Source organism: Trichosurus vulpecula, chromosome 1 (genome assembly GCF_011100635.1).
Source record: "Trichosurus vulpecula isolate mTriVul1 chromosome 1, mTriVul1.pri, whole genome shotgun sequence".
Lineage (NCBI taxonomy): Eukaryota > Metazoa > Chordata > Mammalia > Diprotodontia > Phalangeridae > Trichosurus > Trichosurus vulpecula.
Window position 1 is genome coordinate 530,505,176 of NC_050573.1, and position 21,949 is coordinate 530,527,124.

The 21,949-nt window shown below is 38.6% G+C and overlaps 1 protein-coding gene across 2 annotated transcripts; it reads right to left on the minus strand.

Annotated features, from left to right (window-relative positions):
- Positions 1-293: 293 nt before the first annotated feature.
- On the minus strand, positions 294-21,929 carry CHST12 (carbohydrate sulfotransferase 12). Of its 2 annotated transcripts, none has more exons than XM_036736461.1 (2): positions 21,844-21,929; positions 294-2,099 (listed from the first exon to the last, which is right to left on the minus strand). In XM_036736461.1, the coding sequence occupies exon 2, from the start codon at positions 2,006-2,008 to the stop codon at positions 749-751; it is 1,260 nt and encodes a 419-aa protein (XP_036592356.1). In that variant the 5' UTR covers positions 2,009-2,099; positions 21,844-21,929; the 3' UTR covers positions 294-748. The 2 variants fall into 2 exon arrangements, with proteins under 2 accessions (XP_036592356.1, XP_036592358.1); XM_036736463.1 differs by lacking the exon at positions 21,844-21,929 and adding an exon at positions 11,854-11,941.
- Between the last annotated feature and the right edge of the window lie 20 nt (positions 21,930-21,949).

The following is a 21,949-nucleotide window of genomic DNA, read 5'->3' on the forward strand; positions in this document are numbered from 1 at the left end:
CTTTTACACTTCTATGGTCAAATTTCATAGCTCAATTTTTTTTGGTTAAATAAGCCACTTATACTATTTTAAGTTAAATTTTCACCTTTTAGGGAGTTGGCTTTTTAATTTTAGAAATATAGGTATGACAACTTGCCTAAAAAATTTAGCTCCCCACTTTTCTAGAAATCTTAATAAAAACTAACTAAACTTTAACCTTAGGTTTTCTAAGGCCATTTCAGCAATAAAAATACTTAAACTTGTGTATATGCATTCATTATTTAGCCGAAGAATAACCACAAAAGGCAACAAAAAACCAGATGTGATATTTTACTCCATCATTTCCTTTTCCATATTTCATATTAAATATCTGAAATATATTAATTTTTAAAACAATATTAACAAAGGAACTCAAAGAACATAGGCAATGGAGTAAAGAATGTGTCCCGATTGCAAAGTCCTAGGTTATTAAAAAATAAAAATTGGATTGTTTACAGTCAATTCCAGATTTTTCTTTGGCTCCACTGGTAGGAGCATCCTAGAAGTGTGCAAACAGGGAGAGAAAAGCAATAAGAGAGAAAATATATACATACACACATACATATATATACATGTACATATGTATGTATGTGTGCATATATGTATATATCCATGATACGTAATTGTTCTGTCTTCAGCAGGAAAAAAAATCACGATGTGACAGATCCTTAATTTTATTTTAAAATAAAAATACAAGTTTTTTGGTTTGAGGGAGTTTTTCCCCTGTTGCTTAGTCTTTAAGTAGGTTCTCAGGCTTGGGGTACCCAAAGAGAACAAAGTCAGCCTCATAAAGCTTATAAAGCTGTTGTCTCCAGGCTAGAGGGATTTTGGCAAACCAGTCTTCCTCCCAGCTACTAGCAGTCCTGTTCCGATAACTAGGGGGGAAATGAAGCAGTTTGTCCACTTTGAGAAGCTGCAGCAGTTGGGCTGCATCTTCATCCAGAGTCTCTAGCTTCCCCACAAAGTCATAGTCAATCTGGCAAGGGTGGCACAGGCGGTACACCTGTCTCCAATGCTCATTGAAGGGTGCCAGCTTTTCTGTCCGTGGGTCAATTAAGTACTGGATGAAGTCAGGAAATGAGACCTTCAGTCCAGCACTGAAGGCCTCACTGACAGAGGTGGGGAGGCTAGTGTGGTTAGAATACAGTTTCAGCATGGGAACTGCAAATCTCCTGTAGAACTCATCATTCTCCAGCTCAAACTTGCTCCGAAAGGCTGAGATGAGACGCACAAAGGGGTCACGGACAAACAAAAATTTAGTATACTTCTTCAGCTTAATCTTCATGAGGTGGCGCGAAAACTTCCCATATCGCCGCCAGAACTTATTGAAAGTGAGATGAGTACTAGTGTTGTGAACATGTTCCCGGGGAATGTCTAAGGGGTCTTTATATGGGATTCCTTGATCCAGGAGGCTCTCACTCAAAACGATCATCACTCGTTTCCAATTGGTGCAGGCCACCTTTGGCACATAGCAATAAATGATTCCATGGCGGTCATCCACAATTAGGTGATTCAATTCATAATTAGGAATGTCATCAAATGAACGATTCTTGGTAGGGAAGATGAAGCTGGAGTTGGCACAAAATTCCCGCAACATATTTCTCCTCTCTGCCTGGAGTTTTTCCTGATCTGGGTTCTGCTTAGCGTCACGGGTAGACCAGTCATAACCTCTCACACTCTCTTCCATATTGCCCAGAATAGGTTTACTAGAGCCATGAAGAGGAGGCTGCTCAGTCTTTTTTCTCAAAGGGTCATTCTGTCTCCCACCAGAACTAAGCAGTTTATCTAGAAATTCATCTACATCTGATACAAATTCTCTTTCTTCATCCTTTGCAGTGGTGGGAAGGACCCCCGGAGGATGAGGTCTGGAAAATGATGTGTGCAAGTAGAAGTGTGCTGTCCCCACATTGTCCCAGTAAACAATGATCAAAAGAATCATAAAGACAGATCCCAGGACAATCCAAAGTCTCAAGAGTCTCATCTTGGTCATTCTGTCTGTGATGGTAAGGGGAACCTCCCCCTTTCACTCAGGTTCACTTCCGCTTTACACAGGGATCAGACATTGTGCTGTGGTGAGCAGCCTGGAAGGCAATAAGAAAATGAGGTTAAAAAGTAAATTCTCTCTTACATTCTCTGAATCAAAGTAGGAACCTTGAAAAATAACAGTTTCCCTTTCATATATTCTCACTTTCTGCATCAGTCACAAATTACTTGGGCTCTTAACAAAACTCAGGTTGAAACTGATAACAGATTTCATCATAATACTAAAGAAGAAAGAGAAGAGGCACCTAAAGAGCTGATATAATTACAAAGGGCATCATTTCATAAGTTCCAATTTTTGATGTGCAGGAAAAAAATGGAAGGAAGGGCACAAAGACAACTATAAAGAGTGACATAAACCCATAGAAATAGTGTCAGAAAGGCTAAAGACCAGAATAAGCTGAATCTGGCAAAAAAAAATGTCAAGGACAAAATGAAGCTTTTTTTAAAGCTACACTTAGAGGTTTAGAATAAGAACAAAGAAGGGACAGGACACTCTCCTGGGGGGAAGACACCATTTTAACAAATGACAGACAGAAAGCAGAACTCCTGAAGTCCTAGTTCACTATTTGTCTCCAGGCAAGGAGAATAAACTTCAAACCTGGGGGTGGGGGAAAGAGAATACACAGCTGAGAAGGAACGGAACCCCCAAATGGGTGAAGAGATGGTATGAGAAGTCTTAGCTGTTTTAAGTAAACTTAAATTTACAGGATAAATGTTGAACTTTCCCATCCCAGAGGACTAAAAGAAAACCTGACAATGGGTCTTCAATCACATAATCTTCAAGGAAAGAGGTGGAGAAAAAGAGAAGAACCCAAAGATTAGAGTCAGTCAAATGTTACAATTTTTAAAAAAAGGTAGGCCTCCCAAAATCCTAACCAGTGAGCTGATGTTAATATTAGACAAAATTTTGGAATAGATTATTAAACAAATTTGAGCACTTAAAAAAGATAACATCAGCATGTGTTCAAGAAGAGTGAATCATGCTAATTAAATCTCATTTCCTTATGTGATAGGGTTTCTAGACTGGTAGGCTGGGGAATGTTGAAAGGTACGTATCTATTTCAACAAGACATTGTAATAGCCTCACAAACAAGGGGGAAATGTGGTTTGGATGATAGTATAATTATGTGGTTGAACAATTACAAACACAAAGCATAAGCCAAGAGTTTTCTAACGACCTAGAAGGAATTTTCTAGTAGCATCACAAAGTTCTGGCTTTGGCCCTGTTCTATCAATGTTTTCATCAATAATATGGACAAATACTCAGGTTGAAAGCTAATAAATCTTCAGCTAATAAATTTTCAGATTAAATAAAATTTAGGGGGTTAGCAAATCTTTTTAAAGATTATTTTTATATCTTTTTAGTCACCTTTCCTATATGTAGATTATTAACAGACTCGGGATTTAAGGAGATCTTGATTGCTATAACAAAAGATCAATACAGTACATGACATATGCAAAGAATCTGATTTTTGCCAGTGACTAGGACTCTGATCATGGAAATTCCTATCAAGGAAGACCCCAGATCTCAATTATCTTTTACTGATAAGCTTGAGATACATAAAGGTTAAGTGAATTGCCCAGGATCACACACAGTAGTGGCAAAGACAAGATTGGAGCCCTGGTCTTCCTGATAACAAGTCTGGCATTCTAACTGGGGTTACAGTGGTGCTTCCATAAATAAAGAATAAGGTTAAAGTATAGCAATAAAAAAAAAAGTTTTATATTTAGGCTTAAAAAATGATTACAGAAGTACAGGATAGGAGAGTCCTGGCTTAGTATCAATACGAAAAATTCTATTCAAACAAATCCAACAAGCATTTCTTGAGTGCCTATTCTGTGCCAGGCACTGTGCATACCAAGGCAAAAAAAAAAAGGCCCGGCCCTCAAGAAGCTTAACAGGAGGTGGAGGTGGGGATGGAGGGAGAGGAGAAAGTGACTGAAACAGATACACCAATAAGTGTATAAGTGTATAACAATTTGAATGTGAAAGTAAAATATATGTAAAATACATATAAAATACACAAATATAAATGTAAAGGAATTTCAGGACGGGAAAAACTAAAAATTGAAGGAATCAAAAAAGACTTACTACAGATGGTGACACCAGCTAAGCCTTTCAGGGAGCTATGGGGTCCAAGAGGCAGAACTGAAGATGAAAAATGTTCCAGGAAGAGCACGCAGCCTGTGCAAAGGCAGGAGATAGGAGATGGAAACAATAAAGACTTGGATGTTTTGATAACAGCCACATTCAAAAAATCATAGTGTCTACATTCATATCACTCCTTGAAGGCCCCTTGAAGTTCTGGGAATCACACTTTAAATGAAATGACCAACTTAATTCCAGAAGAATGATCTGACCTATCCCCCTCTTTTCAACAGAGAAGTGGTAGTAGACTATAACTGAAGAATGAGCCTAGGTTGGTCAGAAATGGTCTTGTTTTGCTTACTTTGTTAGACCGGTGGCTAGTCATGGTGGCACACACCTATAATCGCTGCTACCAGTGAGGATGAAGCCAACAGATCAATTGAACTCAGTAGTTCTAAACTTCAGAAGAGTGTAAAAGCTAATCAGGTGGATGCACTAAGCTCACCAGCATTATGGTGAGTCCCCGGGTCACGGTACCACCAGGTCGCCTCAGGGAGGGCAAGGATGACAGAGACTGGTCCAGATGGGAAAAAAGCAGATCAAAGCTTCCAAGCTAATCAGTAGTGGGACTGGACCCATAAAAGCTATTGCATTTCCAGCTTAGGTGAAATAAGTAAAGAAATTCTCCCCCAGCCAAACCCTCAAAAAAAGGAGAAGGAAGGGGAGGGAAAGAAAGGAGGGAAAGAAGACTGGTTATGAAACAAACAACCCACCTACTGACAGAGAGGTGAAAGACTCAGTGAGTGGAATGAAACTTTTTTTTTTAACTGACATGGCCAATGAGGGAATCTACTTTGCTGGACTATACATACTTGGAACAGGGTTTATATTTTTCTTTCTTACTTAACTAGAAGGGAGAGGGCAAATTTTTACTGACTGAAAAAAATAATTAAAAAAAAGAAAGAACTGACAAGTATAACTAAGCCATTGTCATTGATCTTTATAAGATCATGGGGGAACTGGTGTTGGAAAGGCTGTGGGAAACTGAAAAACCAGTCATGGGCTTGGAAAACACATAAGAAAATATACCTCCCTCCTATTGGTTGAAAGGCAGGATGATTTTGAATGCTGAATGCAGTGTACATTGTCAGACACAATAACTGTAGCTGCTTAATTGGTTTTCTTTTTTATGAGAAAGGGCGGTATCAATAAATGATTGTAGGGTAAAAACAAAAAGCATATAAAATTTTCCCCCAAGATGAAGAAAGAAGAAATACTGAAGCATTGTAAAAGGGTAAACATTGTCTTCCTTGCCAAAAAAGGAGACAAGATTAGAGTCTGCACATTCTAGGTAAGTTTAACTTCATTTGATTCCTGGCAAAATTCTAAAATACATTATTAAAAGGAATAGTGAATGGCTAGATAAAGGAAGATCACCGAGAACCAGAATAGCTTCAAGAACAAGTAACATGAAACTATTCTTATTTTATTTTCTAACAGGGTTACTAAGGAATGTTGTTAAGTTTACCTAGATTTTAGCAAAGCACTTGACAAAGTGTCTCATACTATTCTTGTGGAAAACATAGAGAATTGTGGAAGAGACAGTAATACAATTGGGGCAGGGGGATTTGGAAATGGTTGAATGACTGAACCAGTTCCTCTCCAGCAAATCTGAACCTTCCCTTGTAATAAAGAAAAACAGTCATGCAAAAAGAATCTACACAGTTAACTGTATCTGACAATGCATGCAACATTTTCCCCTCATAGTCCCCTGTCCCTCTACAAAAAAGAGGACGATGGGTTTCATTAGCTATTCTCCAGAATATTCATTAATGGTTCATGTCTACTTGGAAGGTTTTAGTGGAATGTTCTAATGATCTGTGCTTGGCCCTGTGCTATTTAACATTTTTATAAAAGACTTGGACATAAGTATAGATGGCATGATTATTAAATTTACAGATGATGAAAAGGAGACATAACAAACACAATTGATGACAGAATGATTCAAAAAGATCCTGAAAATTAGAATAGTAGATCAAATCTAATAAGATACAATTTAAAGGTGATAAATGTAAAAGTTATATACTTGAAACAAAAAAAGACAAGTACAAGATGGAAAGGCATAGCTAGATAGCAGTTTGTTTGACAAAAAAAAATTGGCAATTTTATCAGACTAATATAAGTCAAAGGTATTGATATGGCAGCCAAGAAAACTAATGCAGAGGTCTGTCTTACTGTACTCTATCCCAATCAGACTGCCTCTGGAAAAACATGTTGTTCAGGGCATCACATTTGAGGAGGAGTATTAATAAGCTGGAGAGTGTACAAATGAGGGCCACTAGGATAGTGAGATGCCTTGAGACCATAAGGATAAAATTAAAAAACTGGCGATGTTTGACCTAAGAAAGAAGAGACTTAAGGACATATGATAGTTGTCTTCAAGTATTTAAAAGGCTGTCCCATAGAAGGATTAGATTTGTTCTGCTTTGTGTCAGACAGCACAACTGATAATGGGTGGACTTTGCAAAAAGGTAAACTTAAGGTTCTCATAAGGAAAAATTTCCTAACAAAAAGAGCTATCCAAAAGAGGAACGGGCTGCCTTGGGAGGCAGCAGAGTTTTCTCTACCTGGAAGTTTCTAAGCAAAGACTGGGAGGTCATAGAATGGAAAAACATTTATCAAGCACTTCCTATGAGCCAAGCCCTGCACTAAGCACTGGGGATACAAATAAAAGCCCTTACTCTCAAGGAGTTCACATTCTAATTAAGCAAGACAACACATGAACATGGGTTTGGCTTCGTGGCAAATAGAAATGCCTGGTGGTACTTAAGAGTCCAGCAGGCAAAACAGCTGGGAAGATAGTAAGACCCCACTGCCTTTAGGGAGCAATGGGGCAAATGGATCCAAGCAATAACTACTGGGTAGGGGGTCCCAAAGGTTGTAGTAGAGCAAGATGGAATTCAGGCAGAGGGGGTGACATGGGTAAATATCCAGTGTCTAGTGGGAACTGGCAACGAGAGAAGGGTTCACCAAAACCCGCTCCTGCCAGTACACAGCAAGATGACCCCCTTCTCCCTTTGCTGTCAGATATTGCAGAGAAGATTCTTTTTTCAGCTATAGGTTGCTCTAGGATGGCTACTAGATGCCTTCCAACAATGAAATTCTATGACTCTGAAATTTGACAGCTTATTTCCCTCCCATTTTGGACAGGCACTATAAAAGCAAAGAGGAAATCAAGTTAGTTTAAAACCCTTTTCAAGATATTAGAGCATTATTATAAATATGTAGTTTTCTGATGCAACAAAGATAAAACCAACAGCAGAAAAGGAAGAAACAGGGCTTTCCTAAAAGCTTGAGGAAGGAAGGAATCTTATAATATATCAAATTAATTCAAAGAGAATTTTAAAATCTTATATCCCAGTAAGTGAAATACATTCAAAGTTTAATAGAGCCATACCAGTGAATATGAAATTAAGCCAAGTTTGCAAAATTAAACAATTTAATTGACATTTTCATATTAAAAATTACTGTATTTTAATCATTAGTTACTTCAAGGATCTGTGATTTCATAGATGTGAGTGCTGCCTCTAACAACACAGATTAGAATACATTAACAACTTAGTAGAGAGTCTTCAGGAAGTTTAATGGCTTAACTGATGGTCATCGGGGGTGAGCCTCTCCTCAGCTTAACAAGACTAATCCTCAGAGAACAAACATACAGTATGTCATCAGGCATTTCAAGCTGGGCAGGACCTACCAGAGATAGCATTCCATTATCGAAACCTGCAAACACCCAAAGGTGCTATCATATGATGATGAGACAGCATATGGTACTTTACATGATCATTCTCATTTACCCTCACAACAGTCCTATAAGGTAGGCATCAAAATCTCTTCTCCATTTTACCGAGGGCAAAACTGAACCTCAAATTTGCTGAAGATAACACAAGCTAGTAAGAAGCAGAGCTGGACATCAAACTCAAATCTCCTAACCTTCAGTCTAGTCATATTTCCAATATGTCACAATTCTGTTAGCATATAATATTATGCTTTATTTTAAGAAGCAAAACAATCTGACAATCAGAGTTTTTTGTTATGTCAATCAATCAAAAAGTCCATCAAAAATCATTCAATCAGCATACACCACGTGACAGGTGCTCCGCTAAGCACTGGGGACACAAAGAAAGGCAAAGGACAGTCCTGGCTCTCTAAGGGCTACAGTCTAATGAGGGAGACAGCATTCAGACAGCTATTACAGAGGAAAGGTATTAGTATTCTTTTTAGTTTGTAGCTTTTATTTATTTTTTCTTCAACATCTACATTTTCTTCTCTTAATCATTTAGAATGCTGCGGAATTATTGTGTAATCCAAACTACTTAAACTTCAAAACTGTGGATGGTGTTCATTTAAGAAATACAAGAGAAACTATAGCTATGGGGGATCATCTCGTCACTCACTTTAAAGAGGAGAAAATCAAGACTTACCCAAACTTGTACAAATAATTAATGGACCTATTAGAATCAACACTAGATCCAGAGTATCTTGACTATTAGGTACTGAAATGATAAGTCTGCAAATCCCATTAAAACATTATACTCTGAAATTTGAACATGCAAAATGATACCTCTTGTGTGACATATTTTAAGGCTGGTTTTCTTCTCCCTTCCTCTCCCCTCTTTTCCTTCTCCTCAACTTCTGGAGTATTCATATTAAGGAGGATAAGATAAGGCTTCTTGTAGAAAGTAAGATTTTAAGGGAGACTTGAAGGAAGCCAGGGAAGCCAGAAGGTGGAGATGAAGAGGGAGAGAATTTCAGGCATGGGAAAAATCAGTGAAAATGCATGGAATGGGAATATGGAGTGTCATGCTAAGAAACAGCAAGGAGGCCAATATCACTGGAGTGCTGAGTATCTGAGGGAGTTGTTGAGACATTTTTCAATCGTGTCTGACTCTTCATGACCTCATTTGGGGTTTTCTTGGCAAAGATACTGTTGTGGTTCGCCATTTCCTTCTCTAGCTCATTTGATAGGTGAGGAAACTGAGGTAAATAGGATGAAATGACTTGCCCAGGGTCACAGAGCTAGTAAGTATCTAAGGCCAGATTTGAATTCAGGAATATAAGTCTTCTGACTCTAGGCCCTGCACCATCTAGCTGTCCATGTGAAGGAGAATAAGATGTAAGAAGGTAGAAAGGGGTCAGGTTATGAAGGGATTTAAAAGTCTGAGGATTTATATTTGATCATGGAAGTGATAGGAAGCCATTGGAGTTTATTGAATAGGGAAGTGGCCTACTCAGACCTGCACTTCAGGAAATCATTTTGAGAGCTGAATAGAGAATGGACTAGAAAGATTTGAGGAAGATCAACTAGCAGGCCATTGCAATAGTCTAGGAGCAAGGCCATGAGGACCTGTACCAGGGTAGTGGTTGTGTCAAAGGAGACATATATGAGAAATGTTACAAACCTAAAGATTTGAGGATGATGGCTAGATTTCAAGCCTAGGTTAGGACAATAATATCCTCAACAGTAATAAGAAAGTTAGGAAGGGGGAGGTTTTTGTGGAGAGTTCAGTGATGAGCAGAGTAAGTTGTATGAAGTTTAAAATGTCTAAAAAGCAGTTGGAGATGAGACACTGGAGGTCAGCAGAGAGGTTAGGGATGAGTAAGTAGATTTGAGAATCATCATTGTAGAGATGATTTGAAACCATAGGAGTTGATGGTACCAGTAAGTAAAATAGTATAGAACAGAGGTGCCAAACTCACAGCCAAGTGCCCTATGATGAGATTAAAATGTAATTGGGAAATATTTGACAAAATAAATATTTAAAATACAACATAATACTAACCTGTGGTTTTCTAAGTCAATATGTGGCACTCGGAGATCTAATTTCTATTTAAATTGGACACCATTAGTATAGAGGAAGAAAAGAGACCAAGATAGAATCCTATGGGACATCCCCAGTGTTGTGACCTGGATGAAGGTTGTCACAACCTGGTTGAAGATCCAGAAAAGGAGAAGGAGCCTTCAGATAGGTACAAGGAGAATCAGGAGAGAGCAGTGTCCTGAAAAACTAGAGAGAATAGATTATCAAGGAAAAGAGGGTGATGAACAGTGTGAAATGTTGCTGAGAGGACAAAAAGGATGAAGAATAAGAAAAGGCCATTAGATTTGTCAGTTAAGAGGTAACTTTTCAAGAAAGCAGTTTCCATTGAATGAAGTGACTGCAGACAAGAGGAGACTAAGAGGAAAGTAGAGGCACCTGTTATATATGGCCTTTTTAATGAGTTTAGCCACAAAAAGAGAGGATATGAGACAATAGCTATAAGGGATGGTCAAATCAAGTGAGGGTTTTTTGAAAATGGAGAAGACATGGGCATATATGTAGTCACTAGAGAAGTAGCCAGAAGACAGGAAGACACTAAAGTGAAAGAATGGAATCACAGAAAGGGCAATATGCTGGAGAAGGTCACTTGTGCATATATGGAGTTTTCCCCTGTGAAGGCCCACCTCTTCACATGAGACAGGAGAGAAGGAGGAGATGATGGCTGAAGGCATCTGAGTGGTGTGAGATGAAGAGAAGGGGATAAGAGGGAGCCATGTATATTTAATCATGCAGGAAATATTACATATGTCATACACTTTTACTAGAAAATCAATGCCATGCCTCCAATTGCAGATGTACCCCAAGATTGTGTCTTGGACCCTCTTCTCTTTTCTCTCTATACTATACTCCTGTGTGGTGACCATCAGGCAAATTATCATTTCTATAAAGAATGCGCCAATCTATATATTCACTCCTGGTATGTCTCCAACTGCCTACTGGACTGGATGCTTTATAGGTATCTCAAATTCAGCATGTCCAAAACAGAACCCATCACCTTTCCTCAAAAAATCTACCCATCCTCCAAACTTCCTTATTTCCATTGAGAACACCCTCCTTCCAGTTACTGAGGTTCACAACTCATTCTCTTCTCCTCACTCTCACCCCACATATCTCACATTTCTGCTTCCACAGCATCCCCTGCATCTATCATCACACTACCACCACACTAGTTCAGGCCCTCACCATTTCTCATCTGGATTGCTGCAAGAGCCTTCCAATTGGCCTACCAATCTCAAGTCATTCCCCATCTCCATTTACCTGATCAAGTCATTTCCCAAAAGAACAGAGGCTCCAGAGTCAGAGGATATGGGCTGAAATCCTACCTGTGACACTTGGTACCTGTGCAACCTTTGGCCTCAGTTTCTTTGGGCCTCATTTTTCTCATCTGTAAATTAAGGGGTTTAACTAGATCTAGATGACCTCTGAGAACCCTTCCAACTCTAGATTTATGATCCTATGATCAATAAACATTTTGACTCCCTATTACTACACATAAACTATACTTTTGGCACTTAAACCTGGTTCCATCCTACCTCTCCAGCCTTACTACATATTCTATGGTCTAGCTAGCCCTACTCACTTCCTTGTTTGTCCCCACAAATCATACTCAATCTGCCTTTTTACTGGCCGTCCCTCATTCCTTGGATGATTCAAGAATTCCTTGAATCCTCCTCACCTCTAGTTTCCTTCTTTCCTTTCTGGAATATCTGGTTTCCTTCTTTTAAGACACAGCTCAAGCACCACTTTCAGCACAAGGCCTTTCCTGCTCCTTGGCTACGGGTACCTTTCACTACCCCACACCCCACCCCGCCTAAAGCTTACCTGGTATCCAGTTTGTGTGTTGTGTAGTCTGGAGGCAGCTGATAGTGCAGTGGATATAGCACCAGAACTGGAATCAGAAAGACCTGACTTCAAAGCCAGCCTCAGACACATACTCGCTGTGAGCCTGGGCAAGTCACTTAACCTCAGTTTCAACTGTAAAATGGGGACAATAATATCACCTATCTCATAAAGTTGTTGTGAAGATCAAATGAGATATGCAAAAAAAAAACTTAGCAAAAAAAAAAGTGCTTAGCCAAGTGCCTAGAACATATATATGTGTGTGTACATATATATGTATGTATGTATATATGTATATATGCTTATTCCCATCCCTTCCCCCCATTTAGTTGCATACTGTCTCCCTCATTAGAGCCAGAGTCTTTTGAAGGAAGGAGCAGTTTTACTTTTCTCTTTGTATCCTCAGTACCTAGTTCGATGCCTAGAATATAGCAGGAGTTTAATAAATGCTTGTTGATTGAATAATTTCCAAAGTAGTAATTAGTTTGAACTTATGCAAAATTTTGTAGAAAATGAGAAAAATTTTATTTTCAATATAAATGCAAGAAAGAAAAGTGGTCCTATTCTTCTAGATGAATTACCAAGCAATGTAATAAAAATTTCATTGATAGGTCCACAATTTTTCTGGTGGTAACAGCTGACCCCTACCAAGAGAAGCAATATATTTTAACAGAAATGCATGGCCCATGTTTTTCCAGCCCTTCCCAGGGAACTTAGACACAGGTGGCAATATTCTTATTTTTTCAGAGCTGAGTTTAATCAATAACGAGGAAGGAAGACAAGTTTACTTGTATGTTCAGCTGAATTGTGCTTCTTTGTTATATGAAAATAAAGTTGTTTCACTTCCTGGCAGTTTCACATCCACCAGATGCCAAGTCTCTGATCTTTGAGTAACAAAGAAGACACAAAATTGCGCAATTACAACTCTATTTTGATACTTTCCTCACAATAAGTTCAGATACACTCTTAGAATTTATATCTAGCTGGAACTTTAATAATAAATTTTCCTTTCCTGCATTCAACTCAATATCCATTTCTGAAAATGGATTGTGCCAGAGTTGAGTCATTTGACATTTCATTGTTTATTCAAACTGAGAATACAGTTCAAAGCTATGTGTATTCTTTTGTTTAAAAGGATGATGTTTATTACGATTTTTTCAAGTTATTCAAACTTTTCCTCCTTTACATTTGCTTTATTTATTAACAATTTTAAATCTTTCAACCCATAGACTATTATAATGCTGAAAACACTGTGCTGGAAAGAAATTTGGACAAAGAATCAAGATGACTTGGTTTGTAGTCCCAGTTCTTTTACTTATTTCTGTCGCTGTGCTGTCTTAAATAAATCACTTCTCCAAACCTCAGTTTCTTCATTTTTAAGATGAAAAAAGTTGAACTACATGTACAAGTTCCTTCTAGTTCTAAAATTCCATTGGCATTAAAACACTTTAACTTTCCTCTTGAAATATTGGTTACTGTATTAAAAGTCTATACAAAATAACCTAAATATAAGACTTAAGGACAATAAAGCTATGTGTAATCAGAATCCTGAAATCAAGAATCTTTTCTTGGAATCACAGATCATTTTCATGCCAAGAACAAAGTAAATTGCTAACAAATACTATTTTGTCTCATTTTCTGCATATATGTGTATATAGACATAAACATATGTCGTATATGTATACACACAAACAGGCCTGGTCCATACATAACTTACTAAAAAAAAGAGGCATAAATGAAAAGGAAAAGACAAAAGGTGACATAATTCTTGTGGTCTTTAAATAAAAGGAATTTTCTAGCACAACTGCAAAAGCCTTGCTTGTCTAGCTAATCAACTTTAAGACTTGAAGTTCAGCAGTTGAACCAGTTTTGCTTCTGCTCTTTCCAGTTTTGACTAAAAAGGCATGGGGGGGAGTGCTGCTATTCTAGCTAACATTTATTGTTCCTGACTTTTCAAAGCCAGATGATAAGTAACTAAAAGCATTGTTTTGTTTATGAATATAAAAGATTTTTTAAAAATTAAGTAGAAAGGCAGTATTTTGTGTTCATATTTCTGTAGTAATTTCTAATTTCAAAACAAGCCACATAAATAGCAGTTACAAAAACAAAACTACTGAGTGTATGAAACATACCTGTGAAAGGAACCTTTTTTTAAAGTAGTCTGGTAGCTTTCCTTCCAAAATACTTACATAAAATATAAATTAGCTTGTGGTCAGATTGAAAATAGCTCTCAGAATTGGCAACAGATGTAGAAAGCAGGGAAGGGGTATGAGTTAAAGAATAACAGATAAACAGAATGTAAAATTATCAACTATCAATTTAATTTTTAAAAAAACAATACTTAAGCATCTGAAATTACTGACACTGGAGCCTAAACGGTCTAAACCTGCCACAATGTATTTAACACCTTATCTCATTTTACGAGCTAGGAGATGTACCATGGTATCAAGAAGAAAAGGTACAACAGAAAGGCCAAGCTAATAGCTGAATTTATGAACCTGAGGGTTTCAAAAAAAGCATAACTGAGACCCTACCTCAAAAAATGATTTTTTTCATCCAAATCAGTCAAGGAGTTATTTCCAACCAAAAATCTCTGCACTTCACAAAGCTGCCAAGAACATGTGTGTGTGTGTGTGTCTGTGTCTGTGTGTGTGTGTGTGTAAGTAACAGAACTTTGGCTAACTTTACAAATGAAAATCGGTCAGTCTTATGTATTTCAATCAAGTTTAATGATCAAAAAGATTTACAGGGAAAAGCTTATCATCTTATTTGATATTTTACTACAGGGACTTTAGATAAAGAACAAATATCAGAATTTGGCACTAAGAAAGGATTTGGGAGTCATCTTGTACCAATCCCTTTTACAAAAACAAAATACAGAAAAATTTAAGATTAAAACTAAAATGCTGTAATTGAAAGTTAGGGTTGTTTTTGAACATGGGGTGGGACTGCTTATTAAGACTCACAGGGAGGGGCAGGCAACATTACAGGATTGCAAGCCAAAGGCTGGCTTGGCAGCCCTGTAGAAGCACTCTGTGCTGCCATACAAGGCTTCGTGCTTGTCAAATGACTGTTCAGACCAATAGGGGGTGGAGGAGCCGTTGAAGAAATGTGTTTGTCTCTGGTAAGTAAAGGAATCTAAGTACTGCTTTGGTTCACTGAAGAACCCTATACTGTTAAGCATAGAACTAAATATGAAGGTGGCTATGTTTAATCAACCTTGCCTCAAAAAGATGTTCCCTGACTGGTAGATTTTAAAGAACTCTCCAAAGCCTTCTCATTTACTCTGGTTCTACATTAAAATCCTTATTTAAAAACTGATTTTCACTTCACATCAATAGTCTATGAAGTGATTTCTATAAAAAATTACATGAAGTACATTTAGTTCATCCTGTGAACTGTTCACTTTGAAATGGCTTAAAGGACATAAGGCAGGAAATGCATGAAAAGAAGGTAGGCTAATCAGTGTAGCACCAGTGACAGATAGACAGGTTGAATGTTAAACAGACAGCCACAAAATCTTTGAGGACCTACAGGCAGGCCTCCATCACATTGTACAGATCCTCTATAGAAGACAACATGAATGACAATTGCAGAAGATGAGAAGGGAGAATGGGTGACAATTATCTGGTTAATTTTTGCTATAATCAGCCAGACAAGTGAGAATTAAACACTGAATTTTGAGAGGGAAAGTGTTATGTCTGCCAACGAGGGGCAAAGTTTCCACTGAAATTCTAGGGCAAGGAAATAATTATTGCAATTTGATTGGTATTCTTCACTCAGTGGCACATCAATATAACTTGGCAGCTTCTAAAACACAGGCTCTCAAGCTGAGATTCTTCTAAAGTCAGGGAATATTGCACAAGATATCATACAGGTTCTTCCAACTACATGTACTGAAGGGCCTGAGATGTATCCAAGTGACTGTTAAGTGAGGACACAATGCTTCTCTCAGAGGCAGCCAGTGGCCCAGTAAAGCATTTGGCCTAGAGTCAGCAAGACTTGAGTTCTAATCCAGGCTCCAATACTTATGATCCTGGGCAAGTCCATTTAAGCCATTTGCTTCAATTTCCTCAATTGTGAAATGAGGATAAAAACTGCAACTACGTTGCAAGATTGTTGGAGGATCAAATGAAAATATTTGTAAAAGTGCCCAGCACATAGTAGAAGCTACATAAATGCTTATTCTCTTCCACTCCTCTTTTTGTTTGAAGATTTAGCAAACCGTAAAAAATGCAGTTGCACTAATCTATAATTCACATTAGCAAAAGGCTAACAGATTTACTAAGAATCTCCAAGATTCATAGCTTTTCTCTGTTTTAAGTTTTCAATGATTCCAGTATAATTACTCAGATCCTGCATGAAATCAACCATATAGTTTTCAACTAATAGTCAGCTACTACCAGTCTAAAATTATTTTAGCCAAATTGGCCGCCTTGCTCTTAACTCACTCAAGCTAATTCATCTCCCATCTTCAAGCCTTTCCACTGGCTATCCCCCACGCCTAGAATGCACTCCCATCTCACTTTTACCACCTTAAAATTACTTGTTTCTTTCAAAATTGTGCCCAAGTGCCACCCTTCCTGATCCTTCCAGCTGCTAGTGCCTTACACATACACACACACACACACACACACACACATTATCTTCTATTTACTTTATGTTTGTATATATGTATGTATGTATGTGTCTTTCCAGTTGCTCTCTACAACATCAAGTCCAGATTCTTTCACCTCATTTTCAAGGCCCTCCAGAATTTGGCCCTAACCTATCTAATCTAATTTCTCACCTTTATTTAATACTCTATAAGCCAAGCTAGCTTCCTCAGTATCTCCAACATAAGCCATGCTAATTTCTAACCTCTATGCCTGTGCCAATTTTTTTCTTCCTAGAATACCATTCCTTGACTCTTTTCAAATCCTACCCATTCTTCAAAGTCCAATTCAAATCCCCACCTTCTCATTGAAGGTGGTTGTTTAATGAATGTGCTTTTGTAAGCACAGAAAGTTATAGTTGGAAGAGACCTCAGAGATCTCATCCAACATATTCATTTTCCAAATGAAAAAGCAGAATCCAATGAAGATATCTGTTTTGTCCAAGGTCATACAGCAAAACCAGGAGAATAAAGGTCCACCATATCCACAGAGATTTTGCCCTCCTCTAAACTCCTATAGGGTTGTCAATAAGTACCTCACAATTCGGGGATTAAAATAATTGTAAAACCTTCTCTTCTAAGCAAAGATGAGGGACTATAAGTATTTAACTTTGCATATTCTGTCAGAGTTGGTTGGTTGATAGTTTGATCACTTTTGCTAAACTTGTTTTCGCCTTATGTTTATTTGATACAAAGGGGGACTAATTGGGTAGAGAAGGGGAGGGATGAATTCAGAAAAAAAAAATGACCTGTGTGACCTTGGGTAAGTCACTTAACCCCAATTGCCCTGCCTTCCCCCCTCCAAAAAAAAAGATAGAAAATTTTTGAAACAATTAAAATGAAACAATTAATGAATATTGTTTCTTCAACTAGACTGTAAGTTTTTTGAAGATTAGGACCTTGATTTCTACACTCTCTGTTGCACCTACCATGGGATTGGATGCTCAACTATCTATTTTATTGATATTTGACTTACAAATCTTAAGGGAAAATAAAATAGCTTCTATGCAAAAATCACAAAAAAACAATTCAACAGTCTCAAAAAGATAAAGTAATAACAGATTACTCAGACCAGAGTTATTAATAATCCAGTAGCAAACAAGAAACCATATCAATAGCACATAGATGATGATAAGGCATAACACAACAATGAGTACAATGAAGATAAAGCTAGAAAGCAATTAAATTCTCAACCCCACTGAGAAATGAGGTAAGCTGATTGATCTGCCTGGGTGTGAGAAACAGCAGAGCCAAGTTTAGGGTCACCTGACAATAGAAATAGGGAGCTTGTCTTTCAGACATTCTAAGAATCTACGGATGGCAACTGCCATTGATGTAGGCAGGAAATACTGTCAGTTTCAAGGTAAGCCAGTTGTCTTTTAACTGTTGACATAAAGGGAAACTTCCTGACCCATCTACACATCATATGCCTGTACAAAGTGTGTGTGAAACAAACAACCCCCCTTTGCTTTCAAAGTGAAAAAGAGTAAATATACCCAAAAGTAATTTAGAAAATGGATGATATAAACAACGTAACATAAAAAATAATCGCCTAGCACCACCAGCTTTATTATTATTTAGCATGTAAGTAGCCACTCTCCCTACCATTAATAACAAATACAGCATTAAGATTTCAAGGGGAGAGGAGGATTAATCAGCAGTCTCAAATAGTTCAGGATAGCACAGAAAGTAAGTATACTACTTGTCTCGGACAGTATTCTCCCTCCCTCCAAGTCTTAAAATATACCCAAAAGTAATTTAGCAAATGGATGATATTAATAATGTAACATAAAAAATAATCACCTAGCACCACCAGCTTTAATATTATTTAGCATGTAAATAGCCACTCTCCCTACCATTAATAACAAGTACAGCATTAAGATTTCAAGGGGAGAGGAGGATTAATCAGCAGTCTTGAATAGTTCAGAATAGCACAGAAAGTAAGTATGCTACTTGTCTCAGACAGTATTCTCACTCCCTCCAAGTCTTATTCTTAAAAGCAATAATGATAAATTTTTAGATGTCCAATTTGTCAAATCAACTTATTAATAAAGTAGGATCAAAATGAGAAGCCTTTTTAAAGTGATGATTTTCCAATACTAATTTTCAAAGACACATATCTAACTAATAGCTGGGTAGCACAATCATTTGCATATAAATTACAAAGGTCTTCACAGATGTTATGGTAATAACATATGCGAAAGATATTCAGGCAATTTTCAAGATACAAGCATTCCTACTTTTAAGTTATGATTTATTAATGTCTCCATTCTCTCTTCCTCTGTACCCAGATACTAGCACCGACCCATCCCCAAAATCAGATTGCAGAGACAGCACAGAGTGGGAAAGCCCAGAATCACGAAGTTGGAAGGAACCCCCACCCCTCCCCAAGGTTATCTAGTCCAGTGAATCCCAGAACAGGAATCCCATCTATAATATACCCACCCTTTGTTTGGAAAAATTCTAGAAAAGGGAACCTACAATCTCCTGGGCCAATCCATTTTACTCACAGCTCCAAGTGTTACACTGACACCAAATCTGCCTTTCTGCAATTTGTACTCACTACTTCTAGTTTTGCCCCTTGAAGGCAAACAGAACAAGTCCAATCATTCTTCTGCATAACAGTCCTTCAAATAATTGAAAGAGAAGAAATAATTCAGGGTACATATGATAGTTGTACATGATGCCTACCCTGAGTTCTCTCTTCTCTCACTAAACCAAAGGAAAGGTTAAGGGGGTTAATGAAATCTACTTGAAATCCTGGTTCTGTCATCTCTGGCATAGGCATAGTTTAGGCAGCACTAACTCATAAAAAAAACTAATGCAACCACTCTGCTTGCCACTCACATTCTTATTCATACTGAGTCTTCTATATAAAATAAATAATTTAATAATTACACAAAACACTATGGTTTGTTGTGTTTGGTGCCAGATAGAATCTCTACAAATGCCAACAGTCTGCCAATGATCTCTTAGTGGCTAAGAGCCCAAATGGAAGATATAAATTTTACTGTTAACAACTAATACATGGTTTCCCTTAGCTGAAGAGGTAACATTGTTTCTGGAGCAAAAGGTCACTTATGAAACACTATTCCACAACTTAAATACATCACACTAGACTCTATTACACAGTCACTGTTTTACCAAAGGAATTAAGAAGAAACATTGTTATCATTTGAAAGTATCCCAACAGAACCAGACGGATTTATTCAATGTTGGCAACTAGTGGTAAGATTAGGTGGTACAAGAAAATATTCCATGACTGAGAACATGGTCCTTTCTCTGCCCAAATTGAAAGTGAACTGGGGGAGGGGGGAAGAGAAACTAATGAAAACACCATCTATAATACTGAAGCATCTTTGTACTATTTAATAAATACTTTTTTTTCTCCTTTTGGACTCAAAAGCAGCAAACGAATTAATAAATATACAAGTAAAAACTCAACAGAATATTAGCTATCCAATCTCCATTCTCCACCCCATACAGATTTAACTTTTTTCAATGCAAAAACCAACACAATTCTATTATTACTTAGTAAATGTTTTAAAAATCAGACTTGTAGTTGAGGAAGGGGAGGAAGAAGAAATAAAAAAGAAAGGCAGGCCCAGGCACCAGTGGAAAGGTTAGACATATAGCAGTGAATCTGCAATACCTGAAGGCTCAGGATTATTAGCTCAAAGAGATGGGGTTTGAAGTTAACAAGTTCAATAGTAAATCCTGAGTAGAAATTCCATCTGTCAATATACACATATATGTACATGCATGCACACATGTATACGCAGATATCTACACATACTATATATACACATATGCATTTGTGTTGTTTAGTCACATACAACTCTCTGTGACTCCTTTTGGGTTTTCTTGGCAAAGATACGGGAGAGTTTTGCCATTTCCTTCTCCAGATCGCTTTACAGATGAGGAAACTGAGGCAAACAAGTAACTTACCCAGGGTCACACAGCTAATAAGTGTCTGAGGCTGGATTTGAATTCAGGTCTTCCTGACTCCAGACCCAGCATCCACTGCACCACCTAGCTGCCCCACAATGCATATAACACAACGCATGTATAGTATAATATACATATATGCACACATGTGCATATATGTATGCTCACATACAGTATATGTTGCATATATTACATAGCATTTGTTATATGTGTGTATTATGAATATACATATATACACGTACACACGTAAATATACACGCATATACTGTATATAACATTGTATACGTGCATAACGTTATATGAAACTATTTGTATATTTTATATAACATGTTTTATATTTATATTTACACACATGTGTGTATATATGTATACACACACATATATGCAATAGTTTCCCAATACTAATTTCCAAAGGCACTTGTCTAACTCACATCTGGGCGGCACATTAATTTGAATGCAAATTACAAAAGGGATCCACAGATGTTATAGCAAATGTAAATACAGACACACACACATACACAGTCCTGAAATGGACCCTAGAGCACCTCATTCCTCTGAATAAGAAACTAGAACACACTATAACCCAAGAAGCAGAAGGCGTGGTGGGGAACACAAGGGCCATTTTTCTCTCCACATAACTTTGTATCCAAGATGCTTGCAGACACAAAAGGATGTTTCCTACACCTCCTCCATTTCCCCTTCCTCCTGAGGGGAAGCCCAAAGCCGGTGTGTTTGCACTTTCCCTTTCCACGCCCTCCTACGTGCTGATTTCTTAATACCTTCGAGAGGGAGTGAAGGAAGGAGGGAAGAGGAGGAGGAGGATTAGCCTGAAGAGAGCGAGGAAGGTGGGCTGGATGGAGCCTCTGGCCCCGCGCCACACACGCTCGCACTGACTCAATGTTAAATGACTGAAGGGTGGAGACTCGGCAGCCGGAGAGGTGTGTCGGGGCGTCTCTCTCTCTCTGGGATGGTCCCGAGAATGTTCCCGGCGCAGAGGGTGCGAGGCACCCGGCATCCGCACGGTCCCGGCGCCCAGTGTGAGTGCGAGTGTGCTGTGAGTGCAAGGATGAGTGTGAGTGCAAGGATGCGTGAGTGGTGCGTGAGTGAGGGGGACAGACCTGACAGCTGCAAGAGGTCACGGCAGCCCCCCGCAGCCGCTAGGTGGACCAGGCGCTAGGGGACCAGCGAGCCCCGAGCTCCGGCGCCCCCCGAGCGGAGCCGGCCAGAGCTGAGACCCGCCGGGCAACAAGCAAACCGTTAGGTTCGGACCGGGGCTGAGGTCCCCAGCCGCTCGCCGCGGGCCGCCCCCTGCCGCCCCTCCTCCCCTCCCGGCTCCCCCATCCCTCCTCCTCCTCCCCACTGCCCCGGACCTCTCCTCTCCTCTCCCCTCCTCTCCTCTCCCAGCCTCGCAGCTCTCTCGGCCGTTGCTCGCCGCCTGCCTCGCGCCACCCGCCTCACCTCACCTTGCCTCGTCAG

Coding starts and splice junctions, on each gene's coding strand:
- CHST12 (XM_036736461.1), bottom strand. CDS start 2,008: ATGACCAAGATGAGACTCTTGAGACTTTGGATTGTCCTGGGATCTGTC.